The 23220-nt window shown below is 35.7% G+C and overlaps 1 protein-coding gene across 1 annotated transcript in view; it reads right to left on the bottom strand.

Moving 5' to 3' along the window:
- Nucleotides 1-23220, bottom strand: part of ZNHIT6 (zinc finger HIT-type containing 6) — a 62481-nt gene that overhangs the window by 19266 nt on the left and 19995 nt on the right. The window contains exons 6-8 of the mRNA XM_024565548.4: nt 9939-10007; nt 8451-8531; nt 6948-7025 (exon numbers count right to left, since the gene is read on the bottom strand). Of these exons, the coding sequence (XP_024421316.2) occupies nt 6948-7025; nt 8451-8531; nt 9939-10007 (228 nt within the window). The remainder of the gene's footprint in view (nt 1-6947; nt 7026-8450; nt 8532-9938; nt 10008-23220) is intronic.

Consider the following 23220-nt stretch of genomic DNA (forward strand, 5'->3'; position numbering starts at 1 on the left):
TAGCATTTACCACACACCTATCTCCTCTCCTAGACTATGAGCTTGAGGGCTCATCTTTTAGGGCTTAGCACTGTGCTGACCCATGGAAGGGGCTCAATGAATATTAACAGACTAAAGAAAAAATACGGACTTGATCAATCTTAACCTCCTGATACTTTAGGTCAAGCTTATGTATCAAAGAGCTTGTCCCTTGAGCAGATACTACTTTTTTCTGAAGGAACTTTAAAGTATACTGGGGAGCTATTATAATATTTCTTTCTTTTTCTGTTTTTACAATATTGAGAACTAAACCCCCAACTGGTTAAATAATATAGTCACTGTTTTCGTATATCAAGTCTTACTGGAACACAGTCATACCCATTCATTTATGATTGTCTAGAGCTGCTTATGTGCCATACATAATACAATGGCAGAGTTGACAATTGGGACTGCATGACCCACAAAGCCCAAAATAATTACTCTGGCCATTTACAGAAAAAGTTGTCCAAACCATGCTTCAGAATATTAAAGTGGTATCAACACCTAGCACAGAGCAGGCACACTTTCATTTAAGTGAATCAGAGCACTACCTGAATTCATACTATGGGGAAGTCACTAACACAGCACTGCAGGAAATATTATAAAAAGATGAAGATACCTAAGGCAGTCACTGTCTTCAAAAAGGAGTTTATCATCATATGGAACAGATTTTATTGGGATAAAATGTAAGATATAAGATTGCAGTACAAAACATATTTCGATGCTCGAAGGGTAAAAAATTACACCCAGCTGGGGAAAAGGACAGGCCCCACTGCAGACACGGATGAACAAGAGACTGCTCAGAAGAATGAAGAGGAGGGGACCTACGGAAAGCTCACTGCCACGGGGAACCATGAAGGCAAGGTGGTAAGTGAAAAGTGAAAGATGGCTGTAAGGTCTTGTGCCTCACTTACTAGAAGAATGATGGTGCCAATGACATGGAATGAGAATCAACATTTGTTGACTGTTTACTAGATGCCAGGAACACAATCGGCCCATTTAATCCTCACTTAAAAGAAAACGAAACACACACAGAGAAATGGATGCGGTGTGCTGAGATTTAGACGTGTGCAGCTTAAGGTTTGATGAGATGTGTACGTGAAGATAGCTGCAAACCAGGATTTGGAGCTTGGGAGAAAGGTTGAAAATACGTATGTATCTAGATTTAGCAAGTCATTTGTACAGAAATGACAGTTGCCAATATCATTAAAAAATGAGCTCCTGAAACTTCATATTCTTTTAATATTCCATTTATGTCAAAATAAATGTAAAACTAACATGATTGGGTACCTGCTCCCTTGTGGTTAGTGGTGAGTGGTCTGTTTGAAGAACTGTGTAGCTAATATTGAACTTGAGTATGTCTCAAAAATGTAAGAAATTATTTGGCTAAAAGAAAAAATACATAATATAGTCAACTGCCAGCCATACGGAACTTTTTGTTTTAAACATTTCCTCCTTTTACTAAGGAAGTAATCTCTAAGATTAAAACAATAAAAACTCTTATATTCAGAGTCAATTCAACAGGATGTTCACATGAATGTTGCACTTCATAATACCTGAGTAATACATATTTACTGAGAGTGACTTGCTACGTGCCAAGCACTGTGCTAAGTAGCTGATAGGCGTCTCAAAGTTATCTTCACAACAATACAATAGCATTTCTCTCTTGCTCCCCACTGTCAGATAGGAAGACAGAGGCTTAGTAATTTTCCAAGGTCTGTATCAAATTTAGAGAATAATCTATACTTTACAGAGAATCTACTTTGATGTAGGTTTTTGAATAAAAGCAAGAAGGTTATTTTGAGCACTGCATAATTTGGGTTAGTTTTGAGAAGCGGTGATTCAATAAATTTAGTGCTTGTCGTGGTGAAACTTTTGGGGTCTACCAAATCTATTCTGGAATTTTTAAAAATAAGATCTACTTCTCCATAGATTATATATTCTGAAAAAATTATATTACCATTTCTTACTGGAATGATATCATTTCACTCTGAGGAAATCCTAATAATAAAGTATTAGTATGAAAAGGCCATTTTTTGGAAAAATGTTTCTGAAAATGATGCCACTTGTACTTGAAACTCAACATGCCCTAAACCTGTCCAGAAAACAGGTCCATCTGTCAGAAAGCAGGTCCATGCCAGAAATTTCAGTCACCTTGGCTTCAGGTCTGTTTTTCCTGCAGCAGAACTGTAGCCTATTCATTCTTGTATAAACTCCAATTTTTATTTATATACATGGAAAGTTAAATGTGCTTAATTAATGGCTTGAGTAAATTTGAAAAAAAAAAATCATCCCACAAAAGCTTAAACCACATCCTTATCAAAACGAGGATTTTATATAAATATCAAAGCAGGAAAGTAAACATTGAGTAGAAATGTATCTGAACTTCTTTATGGAAATAAATGATTCCATTAATAAGTCAAAATACAACAGAGACCTAAAATTTAATAGATTTGAAAAATTACAGTTGCATGGACAGTAGCAAACCTGGGAGTATTATGAATGCATAGGTCAGTAATAACTTAGCGAGCAGCAGGGCGGGCCTGGCATTACCAATACAGGCTTTTCTGGTTCAAAACCATTCATTTACACTCTGAGATTAGAAAGCTGGTAAGAAATGACGTGACAAGAGGGCAAGTGTGGCCTGGCTAACACAAGCACCTTATATGAATTCTCCTCCACCGGGAATGTAAGCGCCACAGAAGTAAGAATGGTTTTCCTTACTGACTGACATCACCCCAATGTCTAGAACAATACCTGCACCATAGTGGATACTCACTAAGTGTTTGCTGAATGAATGCATGATTTTACTTAAGAAGCCATATTAGCTTTTGTAAGAAGATGCAAATTCAAACCTTGTGCATTCTGGAAAGAAAACTCCCAAACAGATCAACAGCAAATTTCTTAGGGTTACACATGTGTTTATGATCGCCTAAATCTACCAATGAAAGTTGTGCATGGAAAAGCCAAATCCTGGAAAACATTTACGATTGCTCTAGCTGATCAGGTGTATCATGAGACAGTTGTTATAAATCCTCAAAAAATGGAAAAACCAACCAGTGAAATTGGAAACATCAAGTATTTAGTAAAAAGATTTCACTCTGAAATTACTGGAACACTCTAAATCGTTCATTTAAAATCAAACCACCACAAGGAAACTACTTGTTTTTGCCTTCTAAGCACTTTTCAGGAAATAATATAATCTTCCTATTTACATGCTTATGTTAAATTAGAAACCTCATATTTTATAACCTATAATAATCTTACTTAGATGTTCTCTGAATGTACTTTCCTTGTAACTATAATTAAGTACACAATCAAATATAAATGCTCATCCTAGCCTACCTACGAATGTATTATTTGGAGAACATTATGGTTTTAAAATATTTAATTAAAAAATAAAATAAAAATCTATTTCTAAATGTACCCCCATAACATCTAATTTTATTATTTGTGATTAGAAAATGTAATACAGGGAAGTTTTGTAGAAACTAGGATAACTGTATCTTGAGGCTGACTTACCTGGAAATGTAAGGATCTACCTTGCCTCAGAGCAGGTCCACCTCAGGATAAAAGCTACCCCAGTAAGAGTTTCTGACATTATTGTTGCCTTAAAGTGATGCCATCACTACTCAAAATTAAATAAGGTGGTAATTTTTAAATCAAAATTCCTGGACCTAGGTTGTAACCATTTGCTTCCTCTTCTTTGGTGGTATTTGCATATGTTAGATTGAGTTCATGTAAACACCTATTCATAGGGAAATCTGAAGGAAAGGCTTCTACATAGATAAGGTAAAGTCAAAGTACTTCTCATGTTAGTCTGGCTCAGGTTTACTATCAACACAGCCTATTCTAGGTATTCCTTAAAGTTAGTTAGTACCATTCATCTTCTACTTTATTAACCTATCATTTCCCCCACTTTGGAGATAAAGATAAACCCAAGGCCCAACTTTGGTCCTGAGGGTCCTAAAGAAGGAAGGTTGTAAAATAAGAGAAAGTAAAGGACCTAACGAAAAGTAAGCCTGAAGTTGAATCATCTGACCTCTCAGTGCATTTCTTTAGCTTTTTTCTTGGTTCAGGTTTACCCTCTTTGACTCTGTTAAAATAAACCATATGATCTACTGGCACTTTCCTGTGTCTGGCTTTCACATATCCTGACTTGTGCAACTGCAAGAAATGGTTTTCCCAACCACTAGACCCGGGTCACTTCATACATTTCTGCCACACTCCTAGAAAACCCTGTTCTGCTAGGACAAGTTGAGTTCTCTATCCCCTTTGCCTCTTCATGAATTTATAGTATGTATTTCCAGGTTAAAAATGAATGCTATTTCCCTGGATGGTGTGGCTCGGTAGACTCAGTGACAGCCTGCGCCCCGAGAGGTCACAGGTTCAATTCTCAGTCAGGGCACATGCCTGGGATGTGGGCCAGGCCCCAGTAAGGGGGTGTGTAGGAGGCAACTGATCAATGTAGCTCTTGCACATCAATGTTTCTCTCCTCTTTCTCCTTCCTTTTCCCTCTCTCTAAAAAAAAATAAATAAAATAAATGGATGCTACCTGGGCCTAAGCAGTCTGTCCTATACCATAAACTTTAAAATACCCAGTATCCTACATTTACCCTTTATCACACACAATTTCGGTTTCCTTGAATTTTGGAAGAGAACATTTTGCCAAAGATTCAAGTTTAACTGGTTTAGTAAGCTGACATATTTCTTCATTGGCCACAGTCCAATTTCCTTTGATTTACTATGGAAATATAACAAACCTTCCCTTTCAGGTTAATGAAGGAAATAAAAATAGAAATAAAACAAAACTACAATGAACAAAACAAACAAAAAACCCTCCAAAAACCTTTTGTTCTTACCAACTGTACCAAAATGATATAGGTTACTTTCCTTAACTTTGGTAAAGAAGTTTAATTATCTGGCTGATTGGTGAATGTGATCAAGTTGATGCCAAAAATGGATATGTGTATTTAATTCTATAAAAGCAATCTGGTGTTTCAAATACATACATATTAACTTAAAAAAATAAAATAAATAATCCCACTCATATAGCTATTAAAACAGTAGCCTGTGGCAATTATTTGTAATTATTCGGGGTCAGATAAGTGCACACAAAGGAAATGATGAGGCAATTGGTTTTACTCTCCTACTGCATTTAAGAATAAGGACTTCCTGAACTGAGATGATAGCACTTATACTGTCTCCCTTCCATTGCTTCTGGAGCCATTTGTATATTGTCCCCATACCAGCAGCCTCTGACAAGGAGTTGGCAAATACTCAGAATGGTTGGACATGTTGCCAGGTTGTCAGAAGACTGGGAAAACATGTTAGTTCTATGGCCTAGGGAAGTGGAGATGAGACAACTATCCAAAAGCAATTTCACTTTTCATAAAAATCTTCAGACAACGTTCTCTTAGCAGGCTTATGAGACTGAAGCCATATATACTCATCAATTATGCACCACAGTGTGAAAAATGAATAACATTTACAGGATCTAACTAGATAAAATATGGCACAAAGTAAGAAAGGAACTAAATTTGGAAGAGGAAATGTAGATAATAAAAAAAGAAAAACATTAATGATTGGCCAAAGGTAAATTCTAAGGGAGCAATGCAAATTATTTTGTTTAAACATGAGTTATATTGAATTCACTTTAAGATTTTGTTAAACGTAAGTGATTACCAATTTCAGAAATAATTGATTTTGGTTAACATGGATGTAACTCTGAATAACTATCTTTGCAGAAACCACAGAATTTTCTATCCTTCTCTTATTTGGAACCCCCAATCTTGTAGGGGAAGAAGTGAAGTTAAGCAATGAATTGCAAGTAAATATATTGAACTAATGAGTCTAAGGAAAGGACTATGTGATAGAAAATTTGAATTTTTCATCAACAAACCATGAACAATGATATAAAGCTAGGAGTACTTGAGATATGTTGGTAAGAGAAGTAGTCAAGATTTTGTTTAGATCCATTCTTACTTATAAAATCTTATAATCTCATGTGTAGACCTTTTGTAAGAATCTATTTATCTACAGTAGTAGTTACAAAAGCATGCACTTACCATGTGCAAAATGAGTTAACTTAATCTCTCATGGCAATATTATCACCCCCAGGTTAGACATGAGAAAACTAAGGCAAGTGAAGTTACATAATTTACTTAACATAACTGGTAGCAGACAGAGCTGGGATTCAAATGCAGCTCTGCTTTCACAGCTTGGACTCTCAACCCTCTAAGCCATACCAGCAGACTGAACTGCAGACAAGACCAACCAGATCTAGTTTGACCTGGATATTGTAGTTTTGTTAATTAAACAATAGGAATGGGAAAAGCATTAGAAGCCTTAAAAGATCAGTATTTTGCAACTCAGTATGCGGACACATAACTGGCACTTCAGCAGACTCTGCAGGGACTCTGAAAGGTCATGCAGTGTAGTCTACTTCATTCCATTTAAGAAGGACACAGACAGAGCCCAGTGACGCTGAGGCCTTGATCAAATCCTCCAGTTTGTGAGAAACTGGCTCCCTTCACACCTGTATGTAGTGTTTTTTCCACTGCAATATATGCAATGATCAGTTGGTCACAAGAATTTTTGTATTTCCAGAAACAATTTGAACACTGGAACTCGAACAAGTGGAACTCTGTTGCAGAGAATATTTATTGAAATAAGTTAAAATGCAACGTAGAAATCTTTCAGTTGCACATGATGTTATTTTAAAATATTCCAACCAGGGTGATTTTTCAACTGAATTCATCTTATAATGGTGATTATTTAAAAATTTTAATTTGAAAGTCATTTTTTAAGGCCTAGGCTTTATTTATAGCCAGATAATTTGTATAACTAGCTACTTAAGCTAATCAAGTTACTTAATTATATTGCAGAATTATAAAATATTTAAAGAAATAGGGTGGGAGCAATTTTACCTTACTAAATTTTGTTGCATATTTTCGACCTTCATTAAAATTTGGACCCCAGTCTGAGAGCGAATGTAGGCTTTCAACCTGAAATAAAAATGTCACATTGAAAAAGCAAAATTGATTTTTAATATATGTCAAAATAGCATCCATGGAAGATCAATTATGAATAAAAATTTATGAGTTAAAAATTATCTATACAAGCACAGAAAAGGGCTTAAAGATATACCCTAACCAAGGATCTGAATTTTAAAAAATTACCTCTCTTCTCTCTGTATAATTAAGTAACTTAAAAAAATAATTATTTCAGTAAATTAATCTTGCTATTTCATTTTAAAATGTATTCTACTTAGTGGCAGGTATTTTGTTTTATTGCCAAATAATGACCGATGGTAACAACAGAATTATCAGTAATCGGAATGACACTCAATTATTATACTCATCCCGAGACACTATTTGATCTGCGACATGGATCTCATTTAGTCTGGACACTACCTTTTATCAAAAGCAGATGATAAGACTTAACTAAAACTAAATCAGACATTTTAGAACCCATGCAGTATAAATTTTAAACACCAGGTTACTGTGGAGCCAAACCAAGCCTTCATATCCCAAGCAGGTACCATGTGCTAAGAAGAAAGTCAACTGGGTTCCTGCCCAGAAACACTAATGATCTGTACTCTAATAACTGTTCCTTTTTGAAGCACTGCCTACTGCGTGCTAGGCCCTGTACTAGGAACTTTATATATGCTATTTTTTAAAGCTTCCTAACAACTGTATCTAGTAGTTTATTATCTATCTCATTTTATTAATGGAAAAAACTAAGGCCCAGAAGTTAAGTAACTTGCTCCTGATCACATAGCTCATAAGGAAAAGAGCTAGCTACTCTAACCTAGACATTCATTACTGACTCTTTCCACTGGGCTGTTAATTATTTTTGTCCATGCTGTGTTTCTGGACAGGAGACAGAGTATATCTTACTTAATTTTATGAAGACCTGGCTGAAACAGGATTTCCTGTCTGTAACAGTCACTTGGAAACTCCTAATTTTCAGTTTTTGGTTCGACTTGAAAGGCATTTTAGTTTCAGGGTTAAGAGTGTAGACGCTGACTCCAGACTGCTGGGGTTTGCATCCCAGCTTCCCTGCCTATTAGCTACATGAAGTCACTTAACCTCTTTATGGCTCAGTATGCCCTTCTGTGAAATGGGTGTAATACCAGTAATCTACTTGAATGGGGTAATGTGAGGATTAAATGAATTAATACATTTACTATTACCTGCTTCAAAGAGTATCTGGGACACAGTAGACTAAGTAGGAACAACTATTACTATCCAAACACATTATCTCTGACTGACAAAGCCTTGAGTAAAACCCAAGGAAATGGGACAGAAAGTAAATGGCATTGACACATCACATTCTAATAGTCATAACTTGCCATAATAAATATGCACATAACAAATACCTCCACATTTTAAATAATTTCATAAAGTGACAAGATTTTAAAAACATACCTTTGACGAATTATAGGATCAGACTTTTCTGGGTCAATGTACGGTCTTAAAATTTCATTAATAGTTTTATCATCTGGTACTCTTCCCAACAAAGAAAAAAACAAAACCAAAACTTACTATAATTTTCTACTGAAGGTGTTAACTTAGAATCACTAAAATCTTGTGGTTTTTTGTTTAAGTAACTGAACACAGACCTTTTATTTTAATCTTGGCAAAATATAATGGCTTGTTAAGCAAAAATTACTTAGAAAAATAGCTCAAAAAGACTTCTTGGACCCACTTAACAAAGTCTTAAAAATATTATTTTGAGAAGCTCCCTATAAATTAATTATAAAATAATGAAGCCTCTTTTAACACACACCTGTGCTCAAAGATGAGAAGAAAGAAGTCAGGATGAAATACATTTGAAAGTTGCAAAAATAAAAAATCTGAAAAAAAGGTTTCAGATGATACTGATTTCAGTGCATGTGCAAGTTTATTCATTCTAAATCATAAGGCCAGGTTAAAAACTTGATACCACTTTCCCTGGAAACAAGGTATTTTAGGTTTCCCAACTTTCCTATATATATGCACATTGTTTTAAACTATAAAGCTGTAGAAACAAAATTAAAACACTGTTTTGAATTAGTAACTTTCCCCAAACATTTATACATATTCATATGTACTAATGTGTTACAGAGCCCTATCTGTAAAATTTAAGTCCTTTCCCCATCTCTAGTCTGGTGTGCACCTTTAAATAAGAAAGTATTCCACTCACATCTATATGACAATGACAAAGAGAGGATTTATGCATCATGTAGATATATGTTAAATATATTACTTAAAAAGCCACTTCAAAATTTTCATAACCCAATGAATCAAATAGTATACAACCATTAAAACTTTTAAATGATACCTGGAAATGTTCAGAATAATGGAAAAAGCATAAAAAACTTTATACAAATTAATTCCAATTATGAGTACACATATGTACATATTCAAAATAATGTATTTTCTGTGGGACACACATTAATAGTAGTAATCTCTTTGCATAGTAGCATTTTGGGTCATTTTCCACTTCCTACATACACACCCAGCTTAAGAAATAGAGAGTTTTCAGCTTTCTTCATTCTCCCTGCATCTCTCTCCTTAATGTGTGCTCCCTGTGCTAAAGTAAACATCACTTGCCTTAAAGTTCTACCAGGTCTCTGGGTATTCCCTAAAACCACATTTTTTTTCCATATTACAGAGAGTTATAATACACGCATTCTTCTTTAACATGCTTTTTTTCCTCAACATTATTTCTAAGATTCATCCATATTGATATGGTAGTTGTATGTCATTCATTTTCAGTGGTGTTTAGCATTTCATTATATCACTACAACACAACTTAGTTAGCCCTTCTACTAATAATATATAGTTACTGACATCACATTTAAGTTAATGACTTATTTTAAACACAGAGACATAATAAAAACAAGGTCTTAATAGACAGTGGCAATACTATACCTTTTTTCTATGTACACGGCTTGACTCTGAGGAAACTGAAGCTTCACATGCCAGCAAAACTGTTGCTTTCTAAGAGAAAATAATCATGAGGATCAAGGTAGAAAATAAAAGTATGAACACAAATCAAACTTCCTAAATATTTGTTTTCATATAAAAATTCTAAAAGAATTCTTAGATTTAACATATATTTTCTACTTGGAGCTATAATCTCCTTTCTAGAATTTTAGAGGCCATGTTTTTCAAACAATATCCTTGCATGAATTTTTAAAGAGAAAAAAAATTAATGAAGCCATTCTGAATTCCAAAGATTTGACATTCCTGAATTAGAAGGCAATTTCTCATAGTTCAGGGGTGTTTGAGATCAGTGTGCTACTCCTTGAAGTTTACAAATAAATTTCCTCATGACTAAAAACAATGAGCTGATGGCTTTGCTTGACTAGTCTGGAAATTAGGTGAATGAAGTATTGTCCGGTTGAGGCCAGCTGGCTGCAGACACACTTATGAGCCATGAGTACGTGCATTCAGTGGCAAAACAGTAGACAACAAGTTGGTTGCTAAGCAGAATGCACTCCAAGCTAGAGTCCCTTTGCTTTCAAGTCTAAACTTTGATACATACAAGATAGATAATCGTAATTTATTAAATGTCTGATTTTAGAAAAAGAACCATATGTCCTATTTAATATGTCTAAATTTGGTGACACCAGACATCATTCTTTTTTAAAAAATACTTAACGCTCAAACATTTGAGTCCATCACAGAAATTTGAATATCTTCACTACATGATGGGTTTACATATTTTTTTTCCTTAGAAATTTCTAATGACACACTTTCAAGTTAATGGCTGGTCCAAGCTATTCCAAGCATGGTCCAAGCATGTCCAAGCTACGGTCAGCATCTTCCATAAATGTGTGCTTGGCAACATGGCCCCCAAATCTAATTTTCATTTAATACAATCTGGTAGAGTATCTCCCACCAAACATTTCTATGATTTAGTCAAACTTTAGTTAGAAGACAATGACCATAAAAATCAAGTAAAAATCCTTCTATTAGGATAAGTTATCAAAGATCTGCTTATGGAAAGTTTTCTTTAAAAACGAGACAGATTTTGGCACTAGCGAGAGAAGACTATGCGTATGTTAGTAGTGCCACCCATCATACAAGAAGCAAGCACATTTAATATTATTTCAATAGGACGAAGTTTTATAGCGCCTTTTACTAATTTAAAGGTCAGATGTCTAAAACCTCAAAAGGCAAAAACCTTTATACAAAATTTTGAATGCAAACACAACAGTTACTGGTTTCAAATAAATAATTCTTCCAAAAGAAAATAGCTCACTATGTCTGTTATCTGTGAAACTGGCACAGTACAGTATCACCATCAAGAGGCTAAAAGATATCACATTTCTCTCTTTGTAAGAAATAAACTGATTTTTTAATCTTAATGCACAACAATTCCTTTCTAAACATATTTGCCTTTCCATGTTAAGTTATAGGGGGAAAATTATTAACTTGTCATCTTATAGATTTGTACATCACACTCAATCACCCCAATCACTGCCTTTGTAATTTTAAGAACCATTTACCTTTCTTAACATTTAGTAGACTCTAAATACCTTCAGAAAGTACTCGACATTCCAAAAACAAGAGAGAGAAGCCCTTGGAAGTCATTTTATTTGCTGTAGTTAACTACTTGTGGTTATAAGGAAGTCATTTGTTACTATTATATTATATATACACAGCTAAATTATGACTATTATAAAAACCTTTCTTTATTTGGCCTTAGTTCAAACATGAACAAATTTGAAAAGTACATTTACTTTTAAGACATTTGCAATATTTCAAAAACAAAGAAAAAAGAGATAGTATAAAAAATACTGAATGTACTCATACTCAAATTTAACCAATTTGCATACTGCCATATTTGTTTGAGATATTTTTCTTCTAAGAAATAAAAGGCTATTGAGAGGGTAATGATCCTTTGTACTGTTCTTCAATCCAATTCCCTTCCTATCATCAGAGGCAACTACTATCATGAGGCTGGGTGTGTATTCCTGCTATACTCGTATGGTTATATATTATGTATATATCTACATCTATCTATAAACAGTATAGCATTATGTATGATACTAACATTTATTTCAATGTTTTATTCTAAATATTCTATGCCTTGTTTTCATTCACATTATGCTTTAGAGGTTTATTTACTGTTGCACAGTGTTCCCTTACAAGAAGAATGTCTAATCTCTAGACATTATGAATGCTTCCAATTTTTTACCACTTGTTCTTACATATTAAATCATAGTTAAGAAAAAAATAAAAGCATATCTCCAGTGACTGGGCTATCACTTACCTCTACTGGTACATAGAACTGGAAGTCAACTTCAGGGAAAAACTGCCTGTACTTTTTAGACTATAGGAGTGTAAGAGGCATCTAAGAAGAGTAATTCAGAACCCAGTGGGGGGTGGGGGCAGTATTCAGAGTGAAAGATTTAAGTAAAGAAGTGGTTAAAGAGAGCTGGTTGTGTAAAATATTCCTAGAATGAGTGAGTTAATTATCTCTAACCTAGTTTCCAATTTTTTTTGGTGTTCTTGAAACTGATGCAGTCCTGAGATGGCCAATCAAATCTCTTCCTAAGTCTAAAAGAATTGAGTTTATTTCCCACATTTCATAATTACATACTATATGTGATACATGTCCCACTTAAAAAATACACACCAAAATCCCAAAAACATTACTTGTGAAGGGATCTGTGAGTAATTATATATTTTGCTTATTTTTATGTCTTCTAAAAGAACATACTTTGTAAACGAGAAAAAAAAACTGAAGTTAATGCTTCAATGTGTACCTTTACACATACGTAAAATTGCCTCTGTATTTTGGGTTACTTTTTAAAGATAGATTCCAAAAGGTAGAATCATTAGGTTAGAGCAGGGTTTGACAACCTCAGCAGTGCTGACATTTTGCACCAGATAATTCCTTACATGGAGGTGGGCAGGACACACCGTCCTGTGCATTACAAGATGTTCAGCAGCATCCCAGGTCTCCATGCATGAGATGCCACTGTCAATGCCCACTCCCCCAGTTGTGACAAATAAAAATGCTCCCATGCCAATGTCCTCTGGGAGGCAGTATCATCACAGTTTGAGAACCACCAAGATAGAAGTTTAAACATTTCCTATATTACTCCTAGTGCATTAGGATCACGCTTTCCTAAATTCATCAAAATGTCTACCACTATGAAAATGTCATTGTGTTCTTGTCATATTTATCAACATTCTCAAGAATGAAATACTGTATCCAGAACATTTAGGTAACTTAGGCACCCCAAGACTCTATGTTTAGAGTTTGATAACAGACTGGTGAAGTAAGGTGACAATTATTGAAGTTAATGTTCTGGGCAACCTGACAAAGAAACGCAAACACTGAACTCTTCTTCCCTGACTCCCATGAAACTGAACGAACTAGTCATGCATAACAAAGCTTTCTTCCTCCTCCTCAAATATCAACACCCCCCCATGCATTCTCAATGGGGGCAGCATCACCCAAAGGGGGTGAAAACTAGTTCTTGGGAGGGTAAAAATAATCTCAAATATTATGGTTTGTGACTCTCCAAAAGGCCACTGTACAAAAACAGATATATGCAGTATACATACTGCGTACATACATACATAGGTAACAAAATATCGTGGAGGGCAAATAGAGGGTAAACGTCTAAAAAGGTCCTTTCGGAGGCAATAATGAAAAAAGGTTGGGAAATACTTAGATGATACGTGTATTAAATGAGGAAAACAGATACTATTTTATATGTACTTGGTTTTAGTGAGTTAATACAGGACACTCACTTAACAACTAACTCCTGCTTACTGGAAGCTGCTAAGGATCATTCTACGCCAAAGTGTGAAGACAGTGATACATGGATGAAGACACGAGTTTGGGGGACGTTCTATATCCATACACTCAATTATTCTTCTGACTTCTGACTTAAAATTACTGATTTGCCTCTGGAGTGCTACCATCATTCCAAGGAAGAAGATGCAAATCAAAAGTCATCAGATCCTTTTAAATGGCACTTGATACAATAAGATGTCCCTGCTCACTTATAACCAAAGTAATGCAAACAGAAATGAAAAAGTTTCAGCTACCAGATTTACCAAGATGTTAAAATTAGAAAACTTAGGGAGTTGTGGTAAAATGGACACCCTTCATTATCCATAGGAGTATAAACTAGCGCAAGTTTCTGGTGGTTCAATTTCATAAAAACTATAAACAAACACTTATAATGAAAAAAAAATTTTTGCCTTAACAATTTTACTCCCAGGAATTGATACCCCCAAATAATTGGAGAAATAATGACATATATAACATGTCCACCATACTACTTCTTATAACAGAAAAAAATTAGAAAAATTCTAGATGTAATCATCAGAAAACTGATTAAATAAATCATGGTAATTTACATAATCATGAGGCAAAACTATATGCACTCAGAAAAAAATGCATTTTAAATGACAGTATTTCTATTAAAAATATACACTCATACATGTATTTATAGGCATAAAGATATGCCCCAAACTTTTAACTATGGGCCTTAATAAAAGGAGTTAATTCTTACTTTTCCTGTCCATGTTAAATAAATCTTTGACATAATGACTTTTTAATAATCACTAAAGTCAAAGATGTTTTCACGTGGAAGTACATAATGTATTTACAGAAAGGATGAGAATTTTATCATTCTTTTTAAACTTAAAAATATTTCATTATTTAAAGTTTTAAGGTGTTTCTTTTCTCACCTGAGACGCACCAGAACTAGTGTCACTTATCTAATCATTCTGACAGCTCAAAGAAAATATGCTACAACTAAGAATTACGTATCGAGGCTGAATTCTAAGTAATATTTCTAATACAAAGTTTAAATGAGTTTAAATACTTTCATTCTTAAAAAAAAATAACAAGCAATTCTCATTATGTTCCTCCACTGATTAAGCAACATTTACTCAATGCTTGCGAGCGCTCACTAGGGGGACTGAGGGGGATGAGGGGACGGGCCCACGGTGGATTTCCACTTAGGGCAGTGAGTCAACCACCAACCCTGGGTGCTGCGTTTCTCCTTCCCTATCACCGTGAGAGGAGCACACAGCTGTCACATGAACACACCCTGTTCCTTACTGACACTAAACACAGGACGAACACTCAATATACTCTAATGCCCAGAGAGAAAGGACAGGGCAGAGTTAAGTGGACTCTGGGTTTGGGTCCCATTCTTCATAACAATTTATTATTTGATATGATCTTGAGGAAGAGACACACTTCCTCTGTGTCTCATGTTTCTCACAGTAAAATGGAGATAAGAACAGTATTTATATGGTAAAATGAAATGTGTAAATATCTGCCAGGAGTTCAGAACACAGCAACCAAAAATGTTACTGATATTATCACCATTGTCAAAATTCTACATTCAATTCACTGTCTTGAATTAATGAAGCTTACAAGAGGAATACTGCAGGACCTTTAACTGAGAGTATTCCGTCATGAGTTTATAACCAAACTCTAGTTACACTGAAGTTAGTGTTTAGAGGCCAAAGATAAAATTGGATATGTGATTAATACCAGAATGTAAAGGGTCCTGCATGCTCTGCTAAACAGTATGGATTTCATTCTGTGGTCCATGCACCACCAATGAAGATTTTTGAAGATGAGTGAAATAAGGGCTTAAAGGGAGACTCACTGTCCTGCTACTTAACTCTCCTAATAGGTGTTTCTATAGTATATTCAGGACCTTAACTTTTCAGCCATTGCCTGTAGTTATTAAGGGAAGTATTTCTCACCAACTTTTGAGAAAGCACATTGACATATTATGTCAGTTCAGTTCAAATATACCTGAAATTTCTACTTCTCATTTTTAAATACTGGTGACTTCATGAGGTAAGAAAGCTGAAGCTACTAGACATTCCACATGTCTGATCTCCAGAATACTATATCATAATTAAATTAAAAAAGTTACTGTAGTTATAAAGACTACGGTAGATCTTTTTACCAAAGAGCACTAGCAAGCAGCAACAGTAATAACGATAGTTTATTAAGTGCTTTTTATATGTCAGACATTATTCTAAATACATTTATGAATTCGTTTAATCCTTGTAACTCTAAGAGACAAATGCCATCTTCTCATTTTACAGATGAGAACACTAAGGTGAAACACTAAGGGAACACTAGGAAGAAATTCACTCCTCCAAGATCATTATTCAGCCGAAAGGTGGCAGTATGATCTAGTATATACTATTACAAACTTTCCAGAACTGAAAATTCAATAACAAACCATGTCTATTTCTGTACTGCTAACTCAAAAGGATCTCATTCATATTTTATTAGATATTTGCTCCCTATTTAAAAAATCTTTTAAAAAGTTATAGTGGATATTTTGATTGTCTACTTGGCCATCCTGTACCACCATCCTCCTTCCTAATCCATCACCATACTTCCATGGCTCAGGTCTGGGCAGGTGGCCGAGGTGGTCCACTCATAATAAATTTTAGGTTTCTTGTTCAGTAATGCTGCGGCTGAATGCTGCAGAAGCACTCCTGCATATTTACTGCAACCCAAAATACCACGAGCATCCTATAACCATGAGGATTCAACTGATCCCACAGAGGATACAAAGGAGAATCAGCAATAAACTGGGTTCCTGATGATATATACTCGAGTCACAGTATCTATTAACCCTGAGGTCCATCCTACCTCTGAACATTCAATTATGAGAGCCAGTAATACACCCTCCTTTTTATAGTTCAAACCAATCTGAATTGGGTATTTTTATTTCATGCAACAGAAAGCATCCTAACTAATGCTAGGCATTAAAGTACTCTTTCTAGATTTCATCTTTCACTTCTAAGCAATAGAAAAGGAAGATAATCTATATATTGTCAAATGTTGTAAAATTTGGAAGCAGCAAATTATAACTGAAGGAATTTCAGGAAAAAAGTGTTTTGTTCCACTTTTTTTGTTGTAAAATCTATTTTAATTTAAAGCAGAAAGAATACCAAATTTTGAAATCCTTAAAGGAAAAAACAGGTGCACAAACTAATCTTTGTCAGGAGTGCCCACCCTTTTGGCGTGTCTGCGCCATGCTGGGAGAGTTGTCCTGGGCCACACACTAAACCCACAAACTCTGGCCAGCAAACTGATGAGCAAAAAAAAAGTCTGTGCATAATTTTCGTGGTAACTTCCACCACAGATAAGCAAAAAAGTCCTCACATAATAACCCTAATTATGCAGCAGCCCTTTTGATAATCTTGTAAGTTTGTGATCATCATATAGAAAATGCACATATCTAAGTAATTAAACTAAGTAATGTTTTAAGTAAATTTACTATTTTGTGTTGGGCCACATTCATAGCCATCCTGGGCCACAGGTTGGACGCCCCGGAACTACGTAATCCTTTACTCACAGGCATTTTTATCTTTTAAAATATATTAAAAGATCAAAATTTAATGTTTCAAAAATAAAAGAAACTATACCTCATAAAAATAATCCATCTATTTTATTAGGGCTGGTACCATAATAAATATTTTTGGAAGAGTGAATACAAAGGATCTGTGTAGTTACTTAGTGTGCATTAAAATTACTGGAATTGAGGAGAATGAAAACCAAAATTTTATGTCTCACATCATTATGGAAATACTTTGAAAAGTTCCAGTTATATATTATATTTTACTTTTTAAAAAATTAGTTTTACCACTACATAATAATAATAGGAAACAGGTTAAGTATGTGGTATTGGCTTCAGCAGATAATATATTAAGAAAATGGATGTAGGGGAAGATCAAAATGACAAAGTATACTTTGCTTCAAATAATTGATAAATACTTGAGCACTTAATAAAGCAAAGTAGGTCTTAACTGCAGATGGTACCAACCTGGGGACTGGGGACACTTGGAAATGGTTGGGTAGTTTTGACTGTGCCAAGATTGGGGAGTACTTCAGGCACTTAGTGGGCAGGGGCCAGAAATGCCAACCTTCCTGTAATGCATGTGAAGTCCCACACAACAAAAACATTGTCCTGTTGAAAACGCCAATAGAGCCCCTACTAAGAAACACTGGCATGCAGGAAGGAGCAGATCTATGCATACCCAAAACTGAATACCAGCACTAAATGCCGCCATCTGTTTCCTATTAACTGTGGAGAAAATGTGTACTATAGGAATTCTGGCAAAGGACAAATAAGGAGAAGATGAGCTACTCTACGTACTTTCACAGATGCCCAGGAAATATGCGAGGGGAAGACACACTACGATTAAGAACAGTGACCATCCTGGGTACATTCAGTTAAATACATTAGGAAATCAGGCAGGGACTGAATATGAAGATCCACATTTAGTATGAATCCCTCAGAGGAATAGGAAAACTTTCTAAAAATCTGCTTAAATTCTGTCTCCACTGGGAGGTCTTTCCAGTCCCCAGCTCTCAATGAGTAACACTCCCCGCCGGCTGGAGCAGTGAGCCCTCCTTTGCGCTCCCACAGCACTGCACGGGAGCAGTAACTACACGGCATGTTTGCTCACTTGTCTTCCCACTGTCGGAACTACTTCAGAAAAAAGACAGTGACTTACTGGCACATAGGTCATTGGTGTTCAGGTAGAAGTAAACAGCAAAATAATCTGGTGCTTGCTTTTTTTTTTTAATTAAAGGCAGTTTTTTAGAGCCCTTTTAGGTTCATAGCAAAATCAAGAGCAAAGTACAGAGACTTCCCATATATCCACTGCCCCCACATATGCATCTCCTCATCTAGTGCTTTTCAAAATAAGGATGCCTAAGCTCTACCTAAGCCCAGTGAATCAGCAATTCTGTTGGTCAGCCCAAGGATCTACATTTTGAAATTGTCCCTTCAATTCTGACAGGCACTCTAGGTTGAAAACCATATACTACACACAAAAATAGCACTACTGTTGCCCCCATCTTACAAATAAGGCAACAGGTAAGAGAAGCGAGCAGCTTGCCAAGAAAAGCCCCTTATACATACAGATTAAATTTGTCATGTTTAGTACAAAATAAACATTCAAGAATTATTAACTATATCCTTCCTCTTTCAAAAAGCAAATATACTGAGGATGACTTAGGTTATTTTGCCTAAGGATAAATACTTGAAACACTATTTCCAACCTCCTGAAAGGTGGCATTTTCAGATGGGGGTGGGGGATAAGAACAGGTAGTTAATTTTAGGCCGTGGAATGGGGTACAATACCTGAGCTTCAGACAGCCCAAGGCCAGTGAAGTCATCTCTGTGCTAATGACTCCTGTGGGCACAGAAGCATTAAAGGATTCTGAGCAGGAGACCATCATCACAACAAACATGTTTTAGAAGGATGTACCTGGCAGCAGTGCATAAGAGTGACTGAGGTAAAGAGACACTGAAGGTAGCAAATGCACTTGGAATTCCCCAGTAGTCCAGGGCGAGACAAGATGGGCTTGCATGGGAGAATACAGCTGATAAATGCTGCAGTGAAGGAAACGAAAGGAAAAGGACACCTTCTAGAGGCATATCACAATGGAGTAGACTCGGCTGACTTAAGTGAACCAGTTTGGGGACCCCAAGGTGATCCAGGGTTTGGTTTTCCATGTCCGTGAATGCTGCCTAACGGCTGCTGTGGGAAGGAACACCCTCTGTGAAACTGTGTCACAGGAGCTTCCTAAGTCTATCTGGCCCCAGAAAGGAAATACTTGATTGGGGAAATCATTAGATTTCTATTCTTTCACACTGATTTTCTAAGTCCCCATTGCTGCTTTTATGGCAGAGAAACTGAAGAGCTAAACATTTTCAATCAGTTAACAAGTTGGTTCTGAGCATTTGTTATGTAATCACCCAAAGATCAATACAAAATCCACCTGTCCCCCACCCATGACCATAACTGCTAAACCCATCATTTCATTTTCCCTTGCTCCTAGTCAGTTTGCAGAAATGTATAAATGTCTGTAACTTACAAAACACCATGCAAAAAAAGTAACTGTTTGGGGGAAAAAGTGCTACTGCCTAATGCAGAGGTGGATGGGTGTATCATTGCAATATAACTAGAATGTTGTAATTTTATCCAAAGAACAAAAAGTAATTTTTGAATTCATAATAGGTTATTTCTTTACAAGAGAGACATCTAGTGGCTAGCTTCTAAAACAGGCTGTAGCTCAAATATTCATTCACACTTTTGTCTAGTAATGGGCACATACCTACTATCTTAATAAGTCTAAGAGAGACCCATAGAGAGCTAAAGAGCCCTGGGCCAAAAGGAAGTTAGAAATACAGTTCTAAGCTGACAGTGGTAAAGGAATGGTAAGGAGGACTGGTGTGCTTAGGACTGAGGGTTGAGGTCAGGTGGAAACAAAGTGTGGGGAGAAGATCAAAAGTTGGGCCCATTTCTGGGAGATGGGTGGTGAGCCCACATGTAAGAGTCCAGGCCTGGAGTTAAGCTAAAGACATTACTGGGAAAGGTCTAGGTATAATTCTTTTTTTTTCCAATTGACAAGTCAAAGTACATTCCCCACCTCACTGCTGAATCCTCAGACTCAAAGAGCCAGAAAATAAAAGGAGGAATTTATGGAGCCAAATGAGAGCCACACAGTCTCCAGGTGGGATATTGACAGCTTCCTGTAGCAAAATACTAAAATACAACTAAAAGAGCTGTTTCATTCTTTTTCCATTGTAAAGGTATACTGTAATTTAGGCAGTCCACTATTAATGAATATTTAAATTCATACTACATTTTGCTATTAAAATAATGTTGTACTATCTTTGTACATATTTCATTTTCCATATATATGGTTATATCAGAGAAATTCCAAGAACTGCAGGGTAAACAGTAATTATCATGCCTTCTGGATCCACCTCTTTTCCTACTACTGACCTTACCTTTGTACTGGGGCCAGTGCTTGTTTTAAACAATTAAGGCAACATGGTAAAGATGATCATCTGAAAACCCTCCCAACAGCATATAGTATGAAACCCTGGAGAGAAACAGAACAAACACACTGGGCTCATCACAAAGAAAGAAAAATCTTAGGCCAAAGGAAGCAGGAACTGAAAACCACAGTGGAATGCTCAAGATACACACACTCTGGAGACCTCTGCCAATCTTGATAACCAAGAGGCTCATGTTTCAATAGTCACTGGGTGACATGAGGCAAGAACCTGGGCACACCTAAACTGGAGACCTCAAACTGAGATCACTGCATAAAGCCAGTGAAAAGGTGAACCAGAAAAATGCTGTCCATTCGCAAAAAGAGACAACAAGGAAGCTTGTAGACCTCAGCTTCAGTTTTAGGGACAGAATAAGGCAAATGGGATGGGGAGGAAGGTTTCAATAGAGAATGCCTAACTGAAGTTTCTTCAAATGCGTTTGAGTTTCAGATTATTACTAGTAGTATAGTTAGTCTGAGCAACTTCAGACTAAGAAATTAAAGAGGGTTCTGGATTGGTGCCACAGGGTATCTGGCAAATGCAAATGTGCACTACCTTCTTGAATTCACAATTCCATTTTAGGAAAAAAGAAAACAAGCCACCATAATCAAGAGTCAATAGAAACAGCAAGCAGTAGTAACAGATTTCCAGGCCTTTCATATACTGGAATTACTTACACAGATAATAAATATCCTAAATTAGTAAACAGAGGGGTGCTTACAACATGAGAAAGGAATACAATTCCATCTTAAAGATCAGACAGATTTGGGAAAGAAACAGAATTCTAAAAATAAAAAACGTAACTGAAACAAACAGAACAAAATGGTCTAAAGACCAGATTAATTAGACACAGATGAGGAGAGACAATGACTTGGGTAATATAGCTGAGTAAATTACCCAGAATGTAGCAAAGACAAAGAAATAAGAAAGATAATTCATCAGAATTGTCCACAACTGTCATATTCAGGACAACAAATCTCGAGGAAGATAAATAAAAAACACCTGCATAATGAAACTTCAGAACTCCAAAGATAAAATTAGGATCTTAAAAGCAACTTAAAAAAAAAAGACTATATAAAACAACAGTATTCTCAACAGTGGCAAAAGGGAGAAATGGAATAAACAAATGAAGTACTAAAATAAGTGTCAACTTAGGATAGTTCACATTCAGCTATCATGCAAAAGTAAGGGTAAGCTATAGGATATCACACATATGAAATTTTAAAACAGGCAACATATTCAGGAAAAAGATTAGAACAGGTATTATCTTTGGGGAGGAGAGGAGCTAATTGGGGAAAACCTTTCTGGGGTGACAGTAACGTTCTATGTACTCATAGGGAGTAGGTTCTATAGGTATATGCATTTGTCAAAAACCAACAAATACAATTTGTGTATTTCATTGCATGTAAATTTTATGTCAATAGAAAAAGTGAGCTTCCTATCTTTCAGGTTACTGTTTAAACTACAGCATATTTTTTGCACTAAATAATCAGATGCCATTCCATAACTACTTTTACATCTACCTTTTTATTTAATGACTACATAGAATGCCGCTGCACGACAGTACCATCATTAACTCAGTCCCATACTGTAAGTTCTTGAGGTTTTTTAGTCTTCAGACCATTAAAAACAATGCTGTGATAGATTCTGTGTACATATATCTCTGTGAACTATACTAATACATTTGTGGGCTAAATTCCTTGAGTGGACATACATAACATTTTGAAAAATATTATCAAATAGCCTTCTAAATGACTATTAATTAATAGTCTCAAGAACAGTGGAAGAGGAAAATGCCCTGGCTAACCCATACCACCTTCTTCTTCTTCTTCTTTTTTTTTTAAAGATTTTATTTGTTTATTTTTTTAGAGAGGGGAAGGGAAAAAGAGAGGGAGAGAAACATCAGTGTGTGGTTGCCTCTGGAGTGCCCCCTACTGGGGACCTGGCTTGCAACCCAGGTATGTGCCCTAACTGGGAATTGAACCGGTGACCCTTTGTTTTGCAGGCCAGTGCTCAATCCACTAAGCCACACCAGCCAGGGCACCCATACCTTCTTTATATTAGATATTATTAATATATGCTTGTAACCATATACTATGTATGTATATACACAGCTTTCTATGAACATCTATTCTTATCATTTGCTCCTTTTCCTTAAGTTGCTTGACTTTTTCCTTACTAATGCATAAACATTCTTTGTCATATATGTTAAAGACTTTTTTGTCCAGTCTTTAGACTTTATTACGGCCTTTTATTGCCATACAATTTTTTTTTTAACATTTTGTGTAAATTTAGTTTTTTTCCCCTTTATGGCTCTGGATGGTATGTTTCCTCTCTTC

This window comes from Desmodus rotundus, chromosome 3 (assembly GCF_022682495.2).
Source record: "Desmodus rotundus isolate HL8 chromosome 3, HLdesRot8A.1, whole genome shotgun sequence".
NCBI classification, from domain to species: Eukaryota; Metazoa; Chordata; class Mammalia; order Chiroptera; family Phyllostomidae; genus Desmodus; species Desmodus rotundus.